The 18,144-nt window shown below is 40.4% G+C and overlaps 1 protein-coding gene across 2 annotated transcripts in view; it reads left to right on the top strand.

Moving 5' to 3' along the window:
* The first annotated feature begins 5,677 nt into the window (after positions 1-5,677).
* cplx1 (complexin 1) overlaps positions 5,678-18,144 on the top strand; it is a 66,297-nt gene continuing 53,830 nt past the window's right edge. The window contains exons 1-2 of one of the 2 annotated variants that reach the window (XM_085417065.1): positions 5,678-5,999; positions 6,771-6,889. In XM_085417065.1, the coding sequence (XP_085273191.1) occupies positions 6,859-6,889 (31 nt within the window). In that variant the 5' untranslated portion in view covers positions 5,678-5,999; positions 6,771-6,858. Of the gene's footprint in view, positions 6,000-6,390; positions 6,541-6,770; positions 6,890-18,144 lie in introns of those variants that run through there. The other variant, XM_085417074.1, reaches the window with a different exon arrangement.

The following is an 18,144-nucleotide window of genomic DNA, read 5'->3' as shown; positions in this document are numbered from 1 at the left end:
TAAACCTCCCTGAAAGCAAGATCCTGATAAGAAAAAATGTTATGAACTGGGAACAAAAAGGGCTCAAGTGGCATTATGGACTGAAGCAGGCTCAATATAAATCATATAACGTCTGCCAGGCTTCAAGCTCGCTCGGTAGACAGAGGTAGGGTTACATCTAACGTGTACTGAACACAATGTTAAAATTTCATATACAAATGTTCTAAATGTATAAAATGATACATGTGACTTCTTATTACAAGTTGGGGAAACAGGTGGATACAGATGGGCGACGAATTAAAGCGAATTGCACACATGCCGAAGACCTTCATTGAGAGAATCTGTTGGGTTTTTGTATTGATATGGGGGTATGTTGCCAGCACAGTTTTGGTACAGTCACTGCCATTACATTTCTCTAAGAGAGAAATCGTGGTCACAAATAAAATACAAGAACATAATCAGGACATAATAAAGAATAATGTGCATCTCAGGATGTCTTAAAATTATTTAAACAAAACCTCAGATGAACTACAAAATACATCATATGCGCCATGTAATTATGTTTTTGTAAAAAAATACGACAAAATGCAGAAACATTGTTTGAAAAAATCAAATACATCCTTACTGCTTCAAAACGAAAAGCATAAATAGTAGCCAGGTGCTGTTAATCAAATACACTTGATTAACTGATCATCAGTGAGTGTGAGCACCGCTATGAAAGCAGACGTTTTGCAGTTTTCTTATCTGGAGCATTCAGGTGTGTGTTAACATGATGACAGGGAGGAAAGACATCTGCAACGGGCTTAAAGAAACAATTGCTGCCGCTTGTCAGTATGAGAAGTGTTGTAAGGCCATTTCCAAATAATCTGCAGTTCATTCTTCAGCATGAAGGATCACTGACAAGTAGGGATGGGTATTGATAAGATTTTAACGATTCCGATTCCATTTTCGATTCTGTTTAACGATTCGATTCCTTATCGATTCTCTTATCGATTCTTTTTTTTTAAAAAGGAGAACACTAAAGTCGATTAGCTTAGAACTGTGTTTTATATCTTCTCTTTGAACAAGATAGAAATTTAGGAGTAACATGGCCTTACAAACCCAACAGTGAGATCTTAAGAGATCCAGCCTACGGCTCTTCAATGGGGTGTCACAGGGTCCCCAGGAAAAAAAAAAATGTATATGTAAAATAATAAAATAAATATTCTCCTGTAGCAATAACAAAGTTTAACATAAATTATTCTGTAGCAATTACACAAGAATATCCAGTAATGTCCCTGCCTACAATTAAACACATTCACTTACCAAAGTGAAATCGGGGGCATCTGCTGTGGCAAATGGGTGCAAGCCTTTGACCACAAACTTAGACACTGCTGGGTGACATTCGTCTATCCTGGCCTGAAAGGAGACGCTACCGGTAGACTGCAGCGACAACTGCCAGCATCTGAGCCAGCCAGACTCTGTCTCTCTCATCATGGTTATCTAAATGCAACGCACAGTAATAGCAGGTTTTGTAATAAGGTAAATCGCGCTAACATAATATGCAATGCTAATTGATTAGTTACCTGCAGTATTAACGGGAGAGGACGTGGAAACGCTACCGCTGCTGCTGGGTTGAGCTTCGCTAGTCCGGAGCGGATCAAAAACACGACATTCGTTGAAAGCAATCGCGTGTTTTTTGAGCAAATGCTTTTGCATATTCGTAGTGTTTCCTCCCTTTGATGAAATCTCTACTTTGCAAGTATTGCACGTTGCCCTGTTGTCATCCTTTCTCATAAAGTGTAACCAAACTTTTGAGCGTTTGTGCCGCTCAGGCGCCGTGTTTCCTACTGGGTAAAAGACGCTACTCAACGTGATGACGTCATTCGGGGCGACTGGAATCGATAAGGGAATCGTTTTTAAAAGTGGCAAACGATTCCAAGGAATTGAAACAGTGGGAACCGGTTCTCAACAAGAACCGGTTTTCGATACCCATCCCTACTGACAAGTGAGAAACATTCAAGACGGCTGCCAGTCTTCTAAGGAATAGATGTCCCTGCGAATCTATCCTAAGGTCAGACTGTGCAATGCTCAGAGAAACTGCAAAAAAACAAGAGCTACATCTCAGTTCTACAGGCCTCGGTCAGCATGTCAAATGCTAAAGACACAGCAATCAATAAAAAAAATAGCTGAAGGTAGATTTCTCTCTTTAAACAGAGCTTAAACTAATTTTATGGGTGAAATTTAGGGTCTGACATGAGTTAAGAGAAGAAAAGGGAAAAAAAATTAATTGATTTGAAGAGAAAGAAAATATATGCTTGTGTCATCAGTGACTGACATTCATATTGTGAACAAAATGATGTGCAAATCAGTGGAGGCTCATTATTTTCCCATCAAACAGAGCAATAAGAAAAGCTGAATATAATTCAGTAGAATGAAGCTGAATGAAAGAGTCCCATTCACTACACAGGTGGATATATAGTTATAAAATCAAAGCAACAAAAACAATACAACAATGATCATTTAATCATCTTTATTCGCAAGACAAATACACCAGGCTTTATTAACTGGTGTATGTTTGCCTTCACACTAGAGTAGACCTTAAATCCGGTGAAGATCTGATTTTAGTTGCATCTATTTTTAAAAAAGCTTTGAGAGGTCAGAGCGGTGTGGTTGTGACTTTCTTCACATTAACACGATCCTTTTTTGAACCCCTGGTTTTATGTTGCAGGGTTCTTTCCAAAATCTTCCTGAAATGCACAACGAAACAGGCTGTAAAATACCAAAATTACTAATCAACTGATGGATGCTGAAAAACAGCTAAAGGAGAAAACAAGATAAGTCCAAGTAAAGTTCAAGCAAGGCACCCAAAATATTAGAAAACAAGGAGGTTTCAAATGAAAGAGCGGGTAAAATGCTGACCTGAAAACACACAAGAGAAACACAAACATTCAAGACACACAAAATAAAGTTTCTGGATATAAATCAGGCAAAAAATATGCAGAGCACTTCATGCAAATTAACACAGGGAAAAAGTAAACGCTAATGAACACAAGACAGGTGATTTAAAAAAATAAAAAGAGAAATACCCAGCATTTTGAGTTTGTTTTGTATTTTTGATTCTTTCTTTGTATTATAATGATTATTTAAGCTCTATACAGCTTAGTCTTCAGTTTAGTTCTTTAGTTCAGTTCTTCTACTGTCCCTGAGTTTGGGGGTTTTTTTTGGGTCATATTGGGTTCCTTTTGTATCTTTGTCTCGTCCCTGTGTCTCCAGTGAGAATCTGTCATGTCCTCTGTTTTTATGTGTCTTTCCCCAGTCATGTCTCTGTTTGCCCACTCTCTCTCTCGCTGTTTATATCGCTCACCTTTCCTGTGTCTAAGTCATGCCTTTGTGTTTCGTCTCCTGACCTGTTTCCTAGTGTTTCCTCCTTGTCTCCTCAGCCTGTCATGTCTTCCACTGTTTGCTGTCCCCATCCTAGTGTCAGCTCACGTATACGTGTCACTTCCTGTTTTATTTTGACAGTACCTCATCTCATATGTGTTATATTCAGTTTTGCTCTCCCTATTTGTGTCTAATTTGTTCCAGCTTCGTTTCCCTGCTGTCTCCACTCTCCTAAACACCTGCATTGTTTGTCCCAGTCTCCCCTTGCTTTTTGTCAGATCGTCAGTTCTCCCTCCATGTTTCCCTGCCACGATCCAAGTTCTTAGTGTTAGTTTACTGTTAGTAAGGGTCTTATTCTTGCCTTCGTTTTGTATTTTTGTGCAGCCTTAATAAACGGCTAGCTTCTGCTAACTTGAGTCCAAGCATCTGCATTTGGGTCCCCGCTTCAAATACATGATCTGCATCTGCAGATCGTGACATAAAAGCTATGAAAATACCTAAAATCAGTGCACCTATCCAATAAAGCAGCACTCTCAGGGTAGAAAATAAAAATGGTCCGATTCCTTTCCTGGGTGCTCCTGGAATTTAAACCATTGGTAAATAGCAAGAGATGACTTTACAAAAAAATGTCGAAATCAAGGCTCCTGAGGCCAAGAGAGCTTGTCTATCATTTCTATGTGTAAAATTCTAATAGAACTTGGATTATTTTTCAGAAGATGAATTGCTCTCAAGCTAGAATAGGCTCCACACCCCTGTGACCTGGATAAGAAGAAGAGAATGGATGGATCGAACTGCTATCAAAGTCCTTAAATTCCTTACAGCATTATAAAATCTGTAAACTATGCCTCCACATATTCTCAAAGGTCCCCCAGACCTGCAGGAGACATGCATTTACTTTTCACTTGCTGTGAAAAGTAAACATCATCAAATCAGCATAGTCTTCTTCTTCCTTCTCCTCCTCCTCCGTGTAGTGGTCTCCACAACAGATGATCAGTCTCAAGGTCGCCCTGGTCATGCCATCCTCCTCTGCTGCACCAACCCTTCATCACTACATCCATAAATCTTTAAACTAATCCTATATGATTAAAGTTTCAATCAGCATTTGATTTCCAATAAAGATGAAATACAAACTTTTGTTTCCATGCAGATGAAAAAAAAAGCAAAAAAGCATCAATCTTTCTATTTAGTAGATCAGATGTTGGTGAAAGTCTTTCCTGAATGACAAATTCAATATAAAACAAACTCTACAACACTGTCATGGTCTTTGTAATTATCCCTGGTAATTTTTGCTTACCTCATTCTTTGCTGAGTGTTTTCCTTTTTCGTGTTGCGTCCCCCGTGTCTGTGTGTCTCTGCTCTTTTCATGACTTGGTCTTTCTTTCATTTTACTTCCCGCTTTACTTCAAAGCCTAATTCTTTGTGAGGCACTCCCTTTCTTTCCCGCCTGCACACTTATGCCTCATGTTGTTTATGTTCATTTAGTTTGTGTGTCCTCTCTGAGTCTCTTTCACGTCAGTTTTTACTCTTTTTGTTATCAATTTTATTGACGCTGTGCAACCAACACCTTCCTTTTTCATGCATGTCTGCGATTTATTTTCCTGCCAAGTACATCCCACACTTACACAAGCAAGTCAAATTAAAGGTAAGAGAAGAAAATCTCTTTGTGTGCAGGGTAGTATTACAGTGACACACACCACTCTCTTGGACATAAAGGACCTGTTTCTGTTTTGTCTTTTGTTTTTTTTTTTGCATATCCTTAAATACTGGAGCAACCCCCCCCACCCGCCGCGATCCACAACATGAATGAATGTAAAACAGCAGAGGTGCCTTCTTCCCCCTTAGGTCCGTGTCCCTTACAGAGTCTGTGCACGACACTGACGCTGTTTAAAGAGAGAAGTGGATATAATTTAAAAGGAAGGAACGAACAGTTGGATACAGAGAATTCCGACATAGTGGTAGCCAGAAATCTGGAACATGATGTGACCCCCCCCCCCCCCCCCCCCCCCACACACACACACACACACACACACATGGGGACACCTGAATGCAAACCAAATGTGGGTCACCTAAAAGAAAACGACACCTCCAAGCCAAGAAGCGAGAAATGTTGTGTCTCCTAACACCCCCAGCCTATAGCTGATATTCTGCACCACCGTTTTAAGCACACACCGAGTCCCCCTTCTCGTTTCAGAGATGGGAGGGCGGGCTGTAGGACCGAGCAGCCAGCCAGCGTCAGGGCTGAATAATTGATCTCTCTCTATCGGTCAGGGGGACGTTAGTGGGACGTTTCTCTCTCCATCCCTCCATGTGATTCATTCGCTGCTTCCCATCACAGTGTTAACGGCAGCTGCTTCACCCTCCGCAAACCGCCACCCCCTCCACTCCTCCTCCTTGTCTCTACGTGTGAGTGTGAGTGAGTGAGTGAGTGAGTGAGTGCAGGAAGACGAAGCGGCAAGCAGGAGGAAGCACCAAGGACGTCCTTTTTCCAGCCCCGGGAGACGGCGATGCAAGGAACGAGCAGTTAGATTAGCCCGTGCTGCTGTTGCCTGCTGCAGGATAAGTTCGTTCCGGAGGGTACTGCAGCTGAAGCTCTGCTCCTCGATCCGTGCTCGGTGTGTGAGTGTGCCAGGAGAATTTCATTCAGGCGCCGGACGGAGGTAAATCGACGCTTGATGCGGCTGCTTCAACACAAGCCAACGGTTTAGGGAGCTATCCACTCGCCGTGGTGCTGAAACCAGGCTCGCAGCTACTAGGAAGTGCATGTGTGCCTCTCCTTTCACACAATCCCAGCACATGCATGCATAAAAGGGGGGTCATTTTGAACATATGTTCCAACTGCAATTTCAGCTGTAGACATGCGTGCATAGCTCGATATTTCTGCTTCATTAACGTGCGAGTAGCTTTTTCTTTTTTCTAATGTTGAAGCGGGAAGGCTGAGTCCACGTCCCTCCAATGGAGGATGGAAAGTTTTACCACATGATCAGGAAAAATACACAGGAGTGGTTTAGTCCGGGATTCACATGCGTGACAGCAGACCGTCCTGCCAGACTGAGGGTCTTTCACGGTGCACTTTCTCAGAAGTGCTCTGACTGCAGGCAAAGCTTAGCCGTACACGGTTTGAACGATCGTCAGCTGTCCTGGAAAATATTTTAAAGCAAAACGTTCGCAGATAAACCGCGAGCAGTAGTTTCTGAGCTGGTCAGTAGTTGTGACATGTTTGGCGCTTTTGTGTTCGAACCATTGACCTCGGTGCCCTTCAGTTGGCGCATCGAAGAAATGTGTTTTACACGCAAAAGCACCTCTTGCAAACATTTCAGAAATCACCGTTTCATATTTCAGCTTAACAAATGTAGTATAAAGAGCGTCGACTGTAGCCTAAGCTGAATACACGTCTCCGTGCTTAACGTGCTTGTCGTTTTAATTTGCAGATCTGGCAACAAAGGACTTCTCATCTTCCGCAACTATTGAATGTAACATCGCTCGGATAAGGAAGGCAGGGAATTAAAAGCCATCATCATGAATTTCGTTATGAAACAAGCGCTGGGAGGTAAGTTCTTCCCTTTTTATCCGCTGTAACGACGGATGTGATGAGTGTGAGTCCGCCGATGTTTCTGCTTCTTGTAGAGGTTTAATTACTCTCCAAAGTGATTACTTTTGTATCCAACACCCTCCTTTTCCACGCAAACATTATTGGATTGTCACATCTCAAGAATTTCTCTCTTTTTCTTTCCTGTTTTGCGCTTTGGTGCTTTTTTGCGCATTTCTTCCACATCTGCTGCTTGGTCTTTGCGCGCGTGGCGCAGTTGGCCCCTGTGGCGCATACTTCAGTGAGCTCATGATTTCTAACGCGATTAAACCAGTGCAGTCAAAGGGGCATTTTATGTTCGAAGAAGTTCAAATTTTTCACCAAGACGAGTTAAAAACGTTTTTATCGTTTTTCAGTCTTACCCATCAAAAACACAGAGATGCCTTTTGACCGGGACTCTGCAGCGACTCCTTATCACGAGATGCTGAACGCACATTTTCCACCTGAGGAAGAAAAGATAATCAAGGCACAATCTAATCTTAAATAATTTCATTCCCGCGTGCAGGCACGGGGGTGATTTTCTAATGGCTTGTGCTGCAGTGAATCCCTGAACATGTGAATACCAAAACAGAGTAATGAATTTTGAAGGGGTATGAACTTGTTATGAATATGCAGACAGTGCAGTGGAAGGTGAAATGACGGAGATGGTTTTCACAAAGCAGCGGATGGTTCGTGATGATTCGTGGGACAGTTCAAAGAATGAAAGTGGTTTACCTTCCCCCTGAACAGCAAAGGTAACAAAAGGCTGTTTGACTTTTCAAGCACATGTAAGCTGCGTTTGCGGAGGTCGCTTTGTGATCAGAGCAGTTAATCTCTCCAACTGCGTGTCTGTTTTCGACGTTACGCAAAATAAATTAAAAAAAAAAATTGTAAAACTCGATGACGATGTGAATTATTTTATCGAGGGAGGATCCAACATATTTTAATATGAATCACAGTAAATTTTTTTGAAACGTAATGTAGTACATAATGTATGGCGGGGAATGTTCTTCTGATTGTCTTTATTCATGAATATATAACAGAATGGCAACATTTTCGCTGAATGCTGGATTTAAAATGATGCTTCTGGTATCTGGTGTCATTTTGTGAACTTGTCATTTTGCCAGTTGGACATTTTTTTTAATTTAATTTAATTTTTTGTCAGTGGCTCATTAATATGATGACTATGCTACAATGGCTTCTTCTTCTTCCATGCACTCTTTAGCCTTTACATTCCTATAGGAGACAAAAACCTGCCTACTCCACTTTTCTACAAGAAGGTCTCTTCAAATATGTGCATTCATTATATAGAACATTAAAAACATTTGGATGGAAACTACTAATTAATCATTTACAGAGTAATCAAGTGAAACGCACAAATCAAGCTTTAGTTATTTATTTTAAACATCACAATTCTTTGATGAGCAGGTATTTGTTATTAAAATGTTAAATTTGGGGATTGAATTTCATTTCTTACAAAATGTCTTTTTAAGGCCATACAGTTTTACAGCTGGATACCCCCACATGTTTGAATTGTGATTCATTTTTACACCACTGTAAGACTCAGAAATCCCATCCTGGCAACCCTCCACTGCCCACCATATGGACAGCTACACATGCATGTTTTTAACAAGTTAAAAGATTTGGAGAGCTAGTCGCTGGTCAAATGCAGTGAAACTGTGAAATGCAATGCTAGTGTATTACAGTAAGACAAAGCAAGCATGCTAATATTACTTTTCCCACAGCAAGAAGATCAGCTCATTGTCTGTCTCACAGACTTTTGTTTCATGAAGCTCTAAAAAAACAAACTAAAAGCCAGTTTGAAATTACTGTTACTGGACGTCCTGCTTGCCACCTTTTCCCCGATTCTTCTTCCGCCATGATCTCCAGATCCTTAGCTAACATCTTCTTAGAGGTAGCTGAAGATCACAGTTGGGTTGCAGTTTGACGTAGTGCCCTAAAGGCTGTTGTAACCAATCATCCCAAGTTACATCATGCAAAAACAGGAGCAGCATAATGCTCCCTGTTACTAGTCAGGGTAGCATCAAAGCAATCTGGAGGCATTTACTGAATAATCAAGTGAAATGCAAGGTGAAATGGGTGCGTAATCTTCTTTTAAACCTTGAGTGCACAGCTTTTGTCTCCCACTTCTGGCAATGATCATCATCAGAGGCACAATGACAAGTGCAGATGACAAGGACTTTTTAAAAAATATACCTTCATCGCTCCTCTGAACAGCAAATTTCTTTTAATCTCAAATACCTGAAACTTTTTTGGGGATCTTCCTACTTGCTGTTGCTTCTCTCTTCAGTGATGTAAAAGCAACCATCACTGATGTAAAACACACAGCTACCTGTGTTCCAGTCTATACAATCCTAGACAAATTCGTTAAGAAATTGTTATGATTCAGGCAAAGAAAAACCTATAGAATACTTATAATTCAATGGCACTGATGATTAATATTGCATCGAAAAGTCTACACATGTAAAATATTTATTATATGTACTTACGAAGCTTCCTGTTTTGTGTTTTTGACAGGTTCCGTAGCAATGTGTTCATCTTTAATCTTTGTACCACTGCCAGGCTGGTACAAAGCTCCCCGTCAATAAAAACGAGTCAAATCTGCTGAACCGCACATAAAAGAAACTGCACACATGAGGAAAATCAGGCAGGCTGTGCCAAGGTCTTCACCTTGAGCAGAGTATTTCTTTCCATCTCGGGGAGCAAGTTTTTTGTTTCCTTCTTAAGAAGTAATGAGTTTTTAGTGTGCAGTGGATTAGCTGTGAGCTATTATCTCACTTCTCGTTCTCTCTGCGCGCTCTTAGGAGAAACTCACACTCCATCTGCTCCCATCTAGGCACCGATCTGTGCTCTGTCTGTTTCATACGCTGAAGAGAAAGGTCGCCTTGCAAGGTGTACTCATCTGCCATCCGCGAACCTTTCGTCCTTTGAAATGCAAGTCATAGATCAGGAGGTCTCAAAAATGTTTTCATGTCAAGGATCCATGCAGAGAAGACTTTGAAAAAGATGTTAGAACAAATACGCTGGTTTGTGTTTGTGTGTTTACTCTGTCAATCAAAGTTTGTGAGTACTGATAGAGTAATGATGCTAACCAGTGGTAACTACATACTCCATCCTCAACCCCTCATCCTCCATTTTGGTGTATTTTGACATATAACTCTGTACAACACTGAGCTGTGAGGCAGGAGACACCCAGAGAGGCAAAAACAGAAGTTGTCACAAAACATCCTCACTGTTGCACCTATATCCACTTCTACCCAAGTCCCCTGCTATCATAGAGAGTATAAAAGATGTGATGTCACTCACTGGCAGTGTTGGTCAAGTTACTTGAAAAAAGTAATCAGTAACTAATTACTGATTACTTCCCCAAAAAAGTAATCCCGTTACTTTACTGATTACTTATTTTCAAAAGTAATTAATTACTTACTTAGTTACTTAGTTACTTTTTAAAAACACGATTTACAAACTGAATAGGTGATAAAGCGATAGATCTTTCAGCCCAATTCTACTTTTTCTGCATAATCCATCATACAAAATGTAATCAAATGGAAAAGTCTCTTTTTTAAACTTGTTTTATCAGTTTTAATCTTTTAACTTTATGCATCAAGCAAAAATTTAATTATATGCACCATTCTCTGACTTGAAGAAATTAGTTTAACATGTAAACCTATTTTCTGCACATCCCAGCACATAAAATAAAATATTTTTTGTGTTTACACTCAGTCTTTCAAATAGATGCAAGTAAAACACAGCAGAAAATAAATAAAGTCAAAGACTCAGCGGTCCTGTTGCTCTATTTTCACCTGTAAAGCAGGAGTGGGGCAGGCGGAGGTTTACCCTGGTGCAGGTGTGCCGCGGTCAGCGGAAGAATCCGCGAGTTTCTCTGTGAGTTTCCCATTACGTCGTTTCGCACTCGGTGCTTGCTCGGAAGTTTAGGGGGGTTTTTTGCTGTAAAAAGAAGTTTTCTTCCCACGCACAACGGACACTAATGTTTTTGTCACTTTTTATGAAATCAAACTCAAAATAAGGTCAGTACTTCCACGCTTTAAACGCTGCATGCTCATACTCTCTCCTGCACTCGATATATGATCCATTGTTGATCTGCACACAGCTGTTGTCACGAACGGCGCACTCGCTTACATCACTGTCATGAGACATTCTCGCAAAAAATCACAGTTTTAGTAACGCAGTAACGCAGCGTTACTACGGGAAAGTAACGGTAATCTAATTACTGTTTTTGCAATAGTAATCCCTTACTTTACTCGTTACTTGAAAAAAGTAATGAGATTACAGTAACGCGTTACTTGTAACACGTTACTGTAACACGTTACTGCCCATCTCTGCTCACTGGCGAGTAAAGTCCTGTTATGAAGCCTTAAGCTGTGTTTTTTCACCTTCACCATCTTGGTTGCTTGAAACTGGACACGGCAAGGGAGTGGTGGATCTGTGTCACGCACTATTGTCGGGCACAGTGCCGGTGTGTTTGTTAAAGCGGACCCAAAAGCAGACACTGGAGGCAAGGAGCTGGTTTGCAAACAGAAGGCGAGCCTTTATTTCGGCTGAAAACGTGAAACTATGAAACACCAAGCATAACTATGAAAAACTATGACAAACCTATGACTGACCATGATAACAAAAGGTTATCATGATCAGACGCCCTGACAATGAACAGTAAGAGACAAAGGACTTAAATACACACATGAGGTGATCAGGGGAAGTGGAGACACATGAGGAAACAGTTGACTAGGATGAACATAATGATGCACAGGAAATGTAAACTAAAACACAACGACATGAAAACTGGACTTTCAAAATAAACAGGAAAACATGACTAGACACAGGCATGACAGCATTAACCAGGCAGACCAGAAACATGACACATAAGACACAATAAACAACAATGGGAAATTTAATACATGGGAAGACGACCCAAAGGAGATCTACTAAACAATGAATAATAACTACAACTAAGGAACCTAGGACCTAATGCCAAAAGGACTAACTATAAACAATGAATATCAAAATACGACCCAGGACTGTGACAATCTGACTGTGAATTTAAGAACACTGCACCCTGATTGGTTAAAGACTTGTGATTCAGAAGTTGCCGACTACCCTGGATGATCCTCCATTCTGACTGTTATACTGACTAAAACTTACAAAATGAACTTCACACTTTAATCAAAATAACCTGAAACTAACATCAGAGTCCTTAAAATCATCCGGAAAATATTTACTGAGGTCAGAGAGTGAGGGAGGTGCTCCACAACACCCTAAACCAGCGGTCCCCAAACCCCGGGCCTCGGACCGGTACCGGTCCGTGAGTCATTTGGTACCGGGCCACGAGAGTGAGACTCGGGTGTGAAATGTATGGTTTTCAGGGTTTTTATCGTTTTTTAGCGTTATTTTGTTATAGTTTTTTTTTCGTTAACTCTGTTTTCCTGGGTCTTTTCACGTGTGTTATGAATAAATCTTATTTTTTTCGGTTCCGTTACTAGTTTTATTTTGTTGTATTTATCCGCGACACCTTAAAGGCCGGTCCGTGAAAATATTGTCGGGCACAAACCGGTCCGTGGCACAAAAAAGGTTGGGGACCGCTGCCCTAAACTATTCAGATCAGTTTCCCAAATGTGAATTTAATCATTTATTATTCATTTATTTCTTGATTATTAACTGGATGGTGAAACTTAGTATGTCAGCTAGCTCGGAGAACATGACTAAATAATCCTGCCATGCCCAGTGGCTGGGTGTTAGCTTTCTGTGGTAGCGTAACAGTTCATTCCTCTGACTAGTCAATATGCCACCTAAGTGCACCATAGTGCTGCAGTGGCTCTTTCTGGTGTGGTCTATATTGAACAGATCAAGGTAGCATAATTAACTGCCTTCTGCTGTTTCTAGTCACTTTTCACAAAAATATAATTTTAAACTCACCTAAGACAGCTAATCCAGCTATGAAATGATTAATAGTCATTCATGTGCTTTCTTTCATTTGGCCTCCTTAGGCTAGTTTCAAGATTATGCATATCAGTTTTTAAGTGTCAAAAATAATTGCTTTTGTTAATTTTGCAGGATTTGTTTTAAGTGTTGTTTTAAGTGTTTATATGAGGGATTTTACGCTTGTTAAAATATTTTAAACTAATGCTGAGAGTAACCACAATCAGATGTGTATAGCAGAACAAACAGTGTTTGCAATAACCAAAATAAATCTGCTAAAAGAGATTCTTAATTTGTGCTTCACAGACAATCTGGCAACTCACGTGATTTGTGACAAACACACTAAACATATGGATTTGTATTTTCACAGTGAAGGTCCAGTGTCATGCTAATTACAGAGAAACAGTAAAAAGGGTGAGGGCACAATGAGTGTGACGAAGAGTTTGACTGTGTGAGTGTGTACAGTCTGTGTTTGATTGACATCACATCACCCTATCATTAGCCGTCATGTACCAGTGTGGGTGAAGCAAATTCATCATTATTATTATTAAAACATGTAATCCTGAACAAAGCTGAACCCAGATTCAAACTTTTATCGAGCCAGAATAAAAACGGCGTGAGGAAGAAGTGAAAAAGAGAAAGAAGGTTATGAAAGTGAGACCTTCTTCCTAAGCATGCAATCCTTCTGTGTGTTTGGCTTTGTTTACATCAGGTTTAGCTCTCTAACCTTCACTTCTCCAAGGACATATTTCAAAACGGTTCCTGCTTCAAACAGTTATGTGTGGTGGAAATATGACACAAAATAAAAGGTTTCTTATGCACATATTACAATGTACAACTTGTATGCAGACTAAACATTTTATTGGGATAAATCCCACCCTGAACTTCCTGGATCTGTGTTTTAGAACTGCTTGATACAGCTCATTAGTGTCACATAGGGAGAAAAAAAATCAGGACAAATGAGGAATTGATTTGATGTCCATTGCTGTTAAAGCAATGTGTGCATGTTTGTGTGTGCATGTTTGTGTGTGCATGAAGAGCTCTTATTTCAAAAACGGGAATCCATGCCAGGGGGCAGAGGGAAGGATTTATTCCAAATGACATCATCAAAAGTGCTCGTAAAGAGAAGTCAGCTCTCTCACTCTCACCTCTTTCTCGCAATAAGGCTGCAGTTCCATCTCCTTCCTCCTCCCCCCTTCTCTTCTGGCCTCCTCCTGCCCTCAGCCTTGGAAGTAAATGAGGTGTAGGAGGAGATGAAAAGTGACAAATTGATCTTTAAAACTTGGTGTTTTATCATCAGCCGCTGACGGCAGATGTTGTAAAGTCACGCTGCACTGTGGACCGGCAGAAGCTGTAATCTCTCTTTAATTGGAGTTGTTTTCTGTCCTCAGCAGCCTCTGAGTCTCTCTCTCGCCTTCCAGCCTGACCTCAACACAGAAATGACAATAGCAGCTGATTTCTTTTTTTTTGAAGGAAGTTAAAATGACTGGTGCACATGCATGTGTACATAAGTGCATGAAAAATGTCTGACCTTTGTAGAAAGGCGACAGAAGTGGTGGAGAAACTCATTGCAGGAGAAAGTTTAGACCAGTCAGCCTCATATGAGAAACTATAAGCCACTGAGTTTGCAGCTATGGATGCTGTTCAAATGTGATGAGATGGATGGTTCCCCCAATCCTTTTTTATTTAAGGTGACTTTTTTCAGTTTTTCATTCACTAGCGGCTTGCTAGCTTTCAAAGCTCATCATTCTCCGATTTCTGTTTTTTTTTCCTTCTTTGCCATTGCATCATCTGATTAGCTGAAGTTGTGGTAAAAGGTCATAGAAAAATGATTTATACAATTTTATGATTTCTAAAATTTGTATTTATTGGAAGTTTCAAATCATACTTAAAGGTACATTTCGTAATTACCCTTTCACCACCAGGGGGCAGCGCTTTACCTCTGAGTGTGTTGATGTTGTTTGATGTGTGCTGCTGTTTCACTTTTGATATTTTTTGTTTTTGCCCGGCTGCCACTGAAAGTTATTCATGTGCCTGGTTAAATTAAAGTTACACCAACTCAGTGTACCATCTTGTGGTGCAGGGTGGTATTACGCCATCACTGACACAAACTGGAACAGAACGTTCACCTCCAAAGTAAAGGTTGTGGCTTATTTCTCCAACCAACATGCTTCAAAATGTGCAACTTTTACTTTGAAGGTAAACAGTCTCTGTTTTCTGTACTCTGTACTCAATTTCACCACTGCTAGCAACCAACCAAGGTTTTGGTTGCATCACTGTATCCCTCTTTGAGACCAAACCTTTACTCCACCTCGTGTCACTACCTCTCTCACTTCCACATCACCCCCTCCACCCACCCTCCCAGATCAGCTCCCTAAGCCTCTCTTATTTTACTGGATCACTAATTTTATCCCTTCTTTGCTCTCCCATCCTTCAATTTAACTTTCCATCTATTTCTTTCCTGCCGTCCTCCTTCACCGATTACAGTAAATCTGAAGGGCGAGGCAAAGAAACCTCAATCAGGCAGCCACAGGGGAAAGAAGGATATGTTTGTCTGAATATGTGTGTAGGTGTGTGTGCATGTGTGTGTTTCTTAGTGTGTTTTTTGTGCGTAGTGACAGCGGGATAGAGAGGGAGTGAGCTAGAGGGAGAGAGTGACAAAGTCTGTGACAAACAGAGAGACTAGGGTGGACCTTAGTAGTTGGCTTTAGCTGGCATTAGATGATAAGGTAGGTGTGTGTGTGTGTGTGTGTGTGTGTGTGTGTGTGTGTGTGTGTGTGTGTGTGTGTGTGTGTGTGTGTGTGTTTCTGGGTTTTTCTTTTGGCTTTCCAAGTAAGACTGCAACAGAAATGACAAACACACAAACAAGCACAAACAACATGAAACTGGCAAACAATAGATGCATGAACACGGACACACACAACCAAGAGAAAAACATCACATTCAAAGTTAGTGACATGATAAACAAACCGAGGATCATACAGACACACACACACACACACACACACACACACACACACACACACACACACACACACACACACACACACGCACTCTGGGGCCATAATCAGTGGGATGCGACGGGCCTCGTGCCCCCAGCTGTAAACCACAGGAGGGCAAACTGCACCACAACAATGCAGATACAGCAGCCTGCAGCTTCACATATCCACTTGGCAAACATGTAAACATTCTCTAGACAAACTTCTGTGTCAACAGATAATAACACTAGGTACAAATACATTTGTACTGATTACTTCACTAGGCCTACTGAGAAAAAGAGAAAAATGTGCAAATTATTCTATGGCCAAGCTAAACTTTTATGACTATGTGCAATATTACAGTCAGTATAAGCACTAAACATCTGACGAGTGGAGGGACACATAAGCCAATCTGACGGTTCCGTCATAAGCTCATCTGTAGTCGTCACACATAAAAAGCTTTGAACCACTGCTGAAAATAACAGCATCGCTACATTTAGCCGCACAAATACTCACATAAAGTGCGTATGTTAAGCTAACGTGGGTGCCATGTTTGTGTGAAAATACAGTCCACATAGAGTTGTGCAAAAAAAAAAATGCATTAATTTGAAGTGTCATGACTAATAGTGACAGTGTTACTGTGGCTGTGCGATTACATAGGTGATAAAACATAATTATCCTAAAGGATTAATTAGGATTAGCTGGAGAACCCTGGAGCATATATGTCTGTATGAAGATATACAACTCCCACATGACCTTACTCACCCGCTGATGCTGTTTGCTAGTTCAGACAGCGCCATGAGTTTCTGTATTGCACATAATTACTTTTGTGCTTTCAAATCACACTTTTCTTAGCACTAATGTGGATTTCCTTTCCCTCAAAGAATCCTCAAACAAACCTACATTTGTAAATTAATGGCTTTTCCGTGCCCTCTACTCCATGCTTTTACTCTTTGCTTGTCCTCATAGAGTTCTGCCTTTCGTCTTCCACCCCACTCATCCTCACGCTCTGTCCACTCTCACTAATGAGCCTTAGAGCTACAGGCATGACCTCCATCCTCTTACTGTCCTTAAACAGAGGAGCCTTTGCACTGATAATAGAGAGTCAGTTTTAAAACTGTAAAGGCACAATTTTCTTTTTTTTAGTTATTCTTTCATTTAAACTATTGAAAAACAGGAAACTGAAGTGCGATCGTAAAGCAGCTGAAGTCCTGCCGGCATGCTTGTGTTATTGCAACAAGCTATTTTGGTCCCTCAGGCCTGTAATGGAAAAAAAAATCATCCGTTTTAAAACATAACTTATTTTATTTAGAAGAGTTGACTATTAAACCACAAGCTTAGATAACACAACATGTAATTTCAACATGACACACTTCCTGCTGGATTTCATGTAAAACCTCCGTGCCCGAGTGTGCAATCTCCGTGAACAATTCAGATGAGTTTCTTCACACTTAAATGGCTTTCAGCTGACTTGGCATATAAAGAATAATGTTTTATGGTGGATATTAACCAATTTTAAGTGAATTCAAAGAAATGAGGCAAGAAGGAAGGCAATGTAATGCTGATAAATTGAGCTGCGGTAATGATATCTGCCATTTTTAGACACCTCCGCTGCAGCAGTTTTTATCATGCGTGGTGCAGAGACGTTTTTTTTAAGAGTGCACATTTCTGAATACACAATTCAGCTCCTTTGAACCACAATGTGACCAACTGCTGTATTCTGGCAGGCTTTATAAATGCATGTTTCAATTATTTATTGTTGTACATATCCCCTTGAAGATGAATTGAATAACTGGAAGAAAATGCATGGATCAGTGGATCAATCTTTACATGAGAAAAATAAATCCCAAATTGCTCACTGTGTCTGGAAACATTTTAAACTGAGTAATTCTGATATATCTTAATCAGATTCCATCAAAATTCGCTAACTTAAAAACATCAACAGTAACGTGGTTCTGAACTACATTATTGTGTAATGGGATTTAAATGTAATATACTAGAAGGCGAAAAGGATACATTACCACCTTCAAATGAAATGTAATATATTTCTATCAGGAGCTGACAGATGTTAGACAAAGGCTAGATGCTAACTGCTTATTTGTGTACTCGGCTCTAAAGTTATACTTAAGAAACACTTTCAAAATCACCATGAAAAAGGAAGAATTTCCACACAAAAGATGATTTTTTTTTTCCCTCCACCTGGCTGAACTGAAAGGGACAATTTAAAAAAATGCCTGCCTGAAGATGATTGATGTATGGATGGTCCAGCAAGTCACCCTGAAGGCCTTCATGTCAGACTGTGTT

This window comes from Rhamphochromis longiceps, linkage group LG2 (genome assembly GCF_057381845.1).
Source record: "Rhamphochromis longiceps isolate RC_006_pf linkage group LG2, R_longiceps_female_GT1.1, whole genome shotgun sequence".
In the NCBI taxonomy this organism is placed as follows: Eukaryota; Metazoa; Chordata; class Actinopteri; order Cichliformes; family Cichlidae; genus Rhamphochromis; species Rhamphochromis longiceps.
Note: the sequence above shows the minus strand (reverse complement) of the source record. Positions and strands in the feature narration are given on the sequence as shown.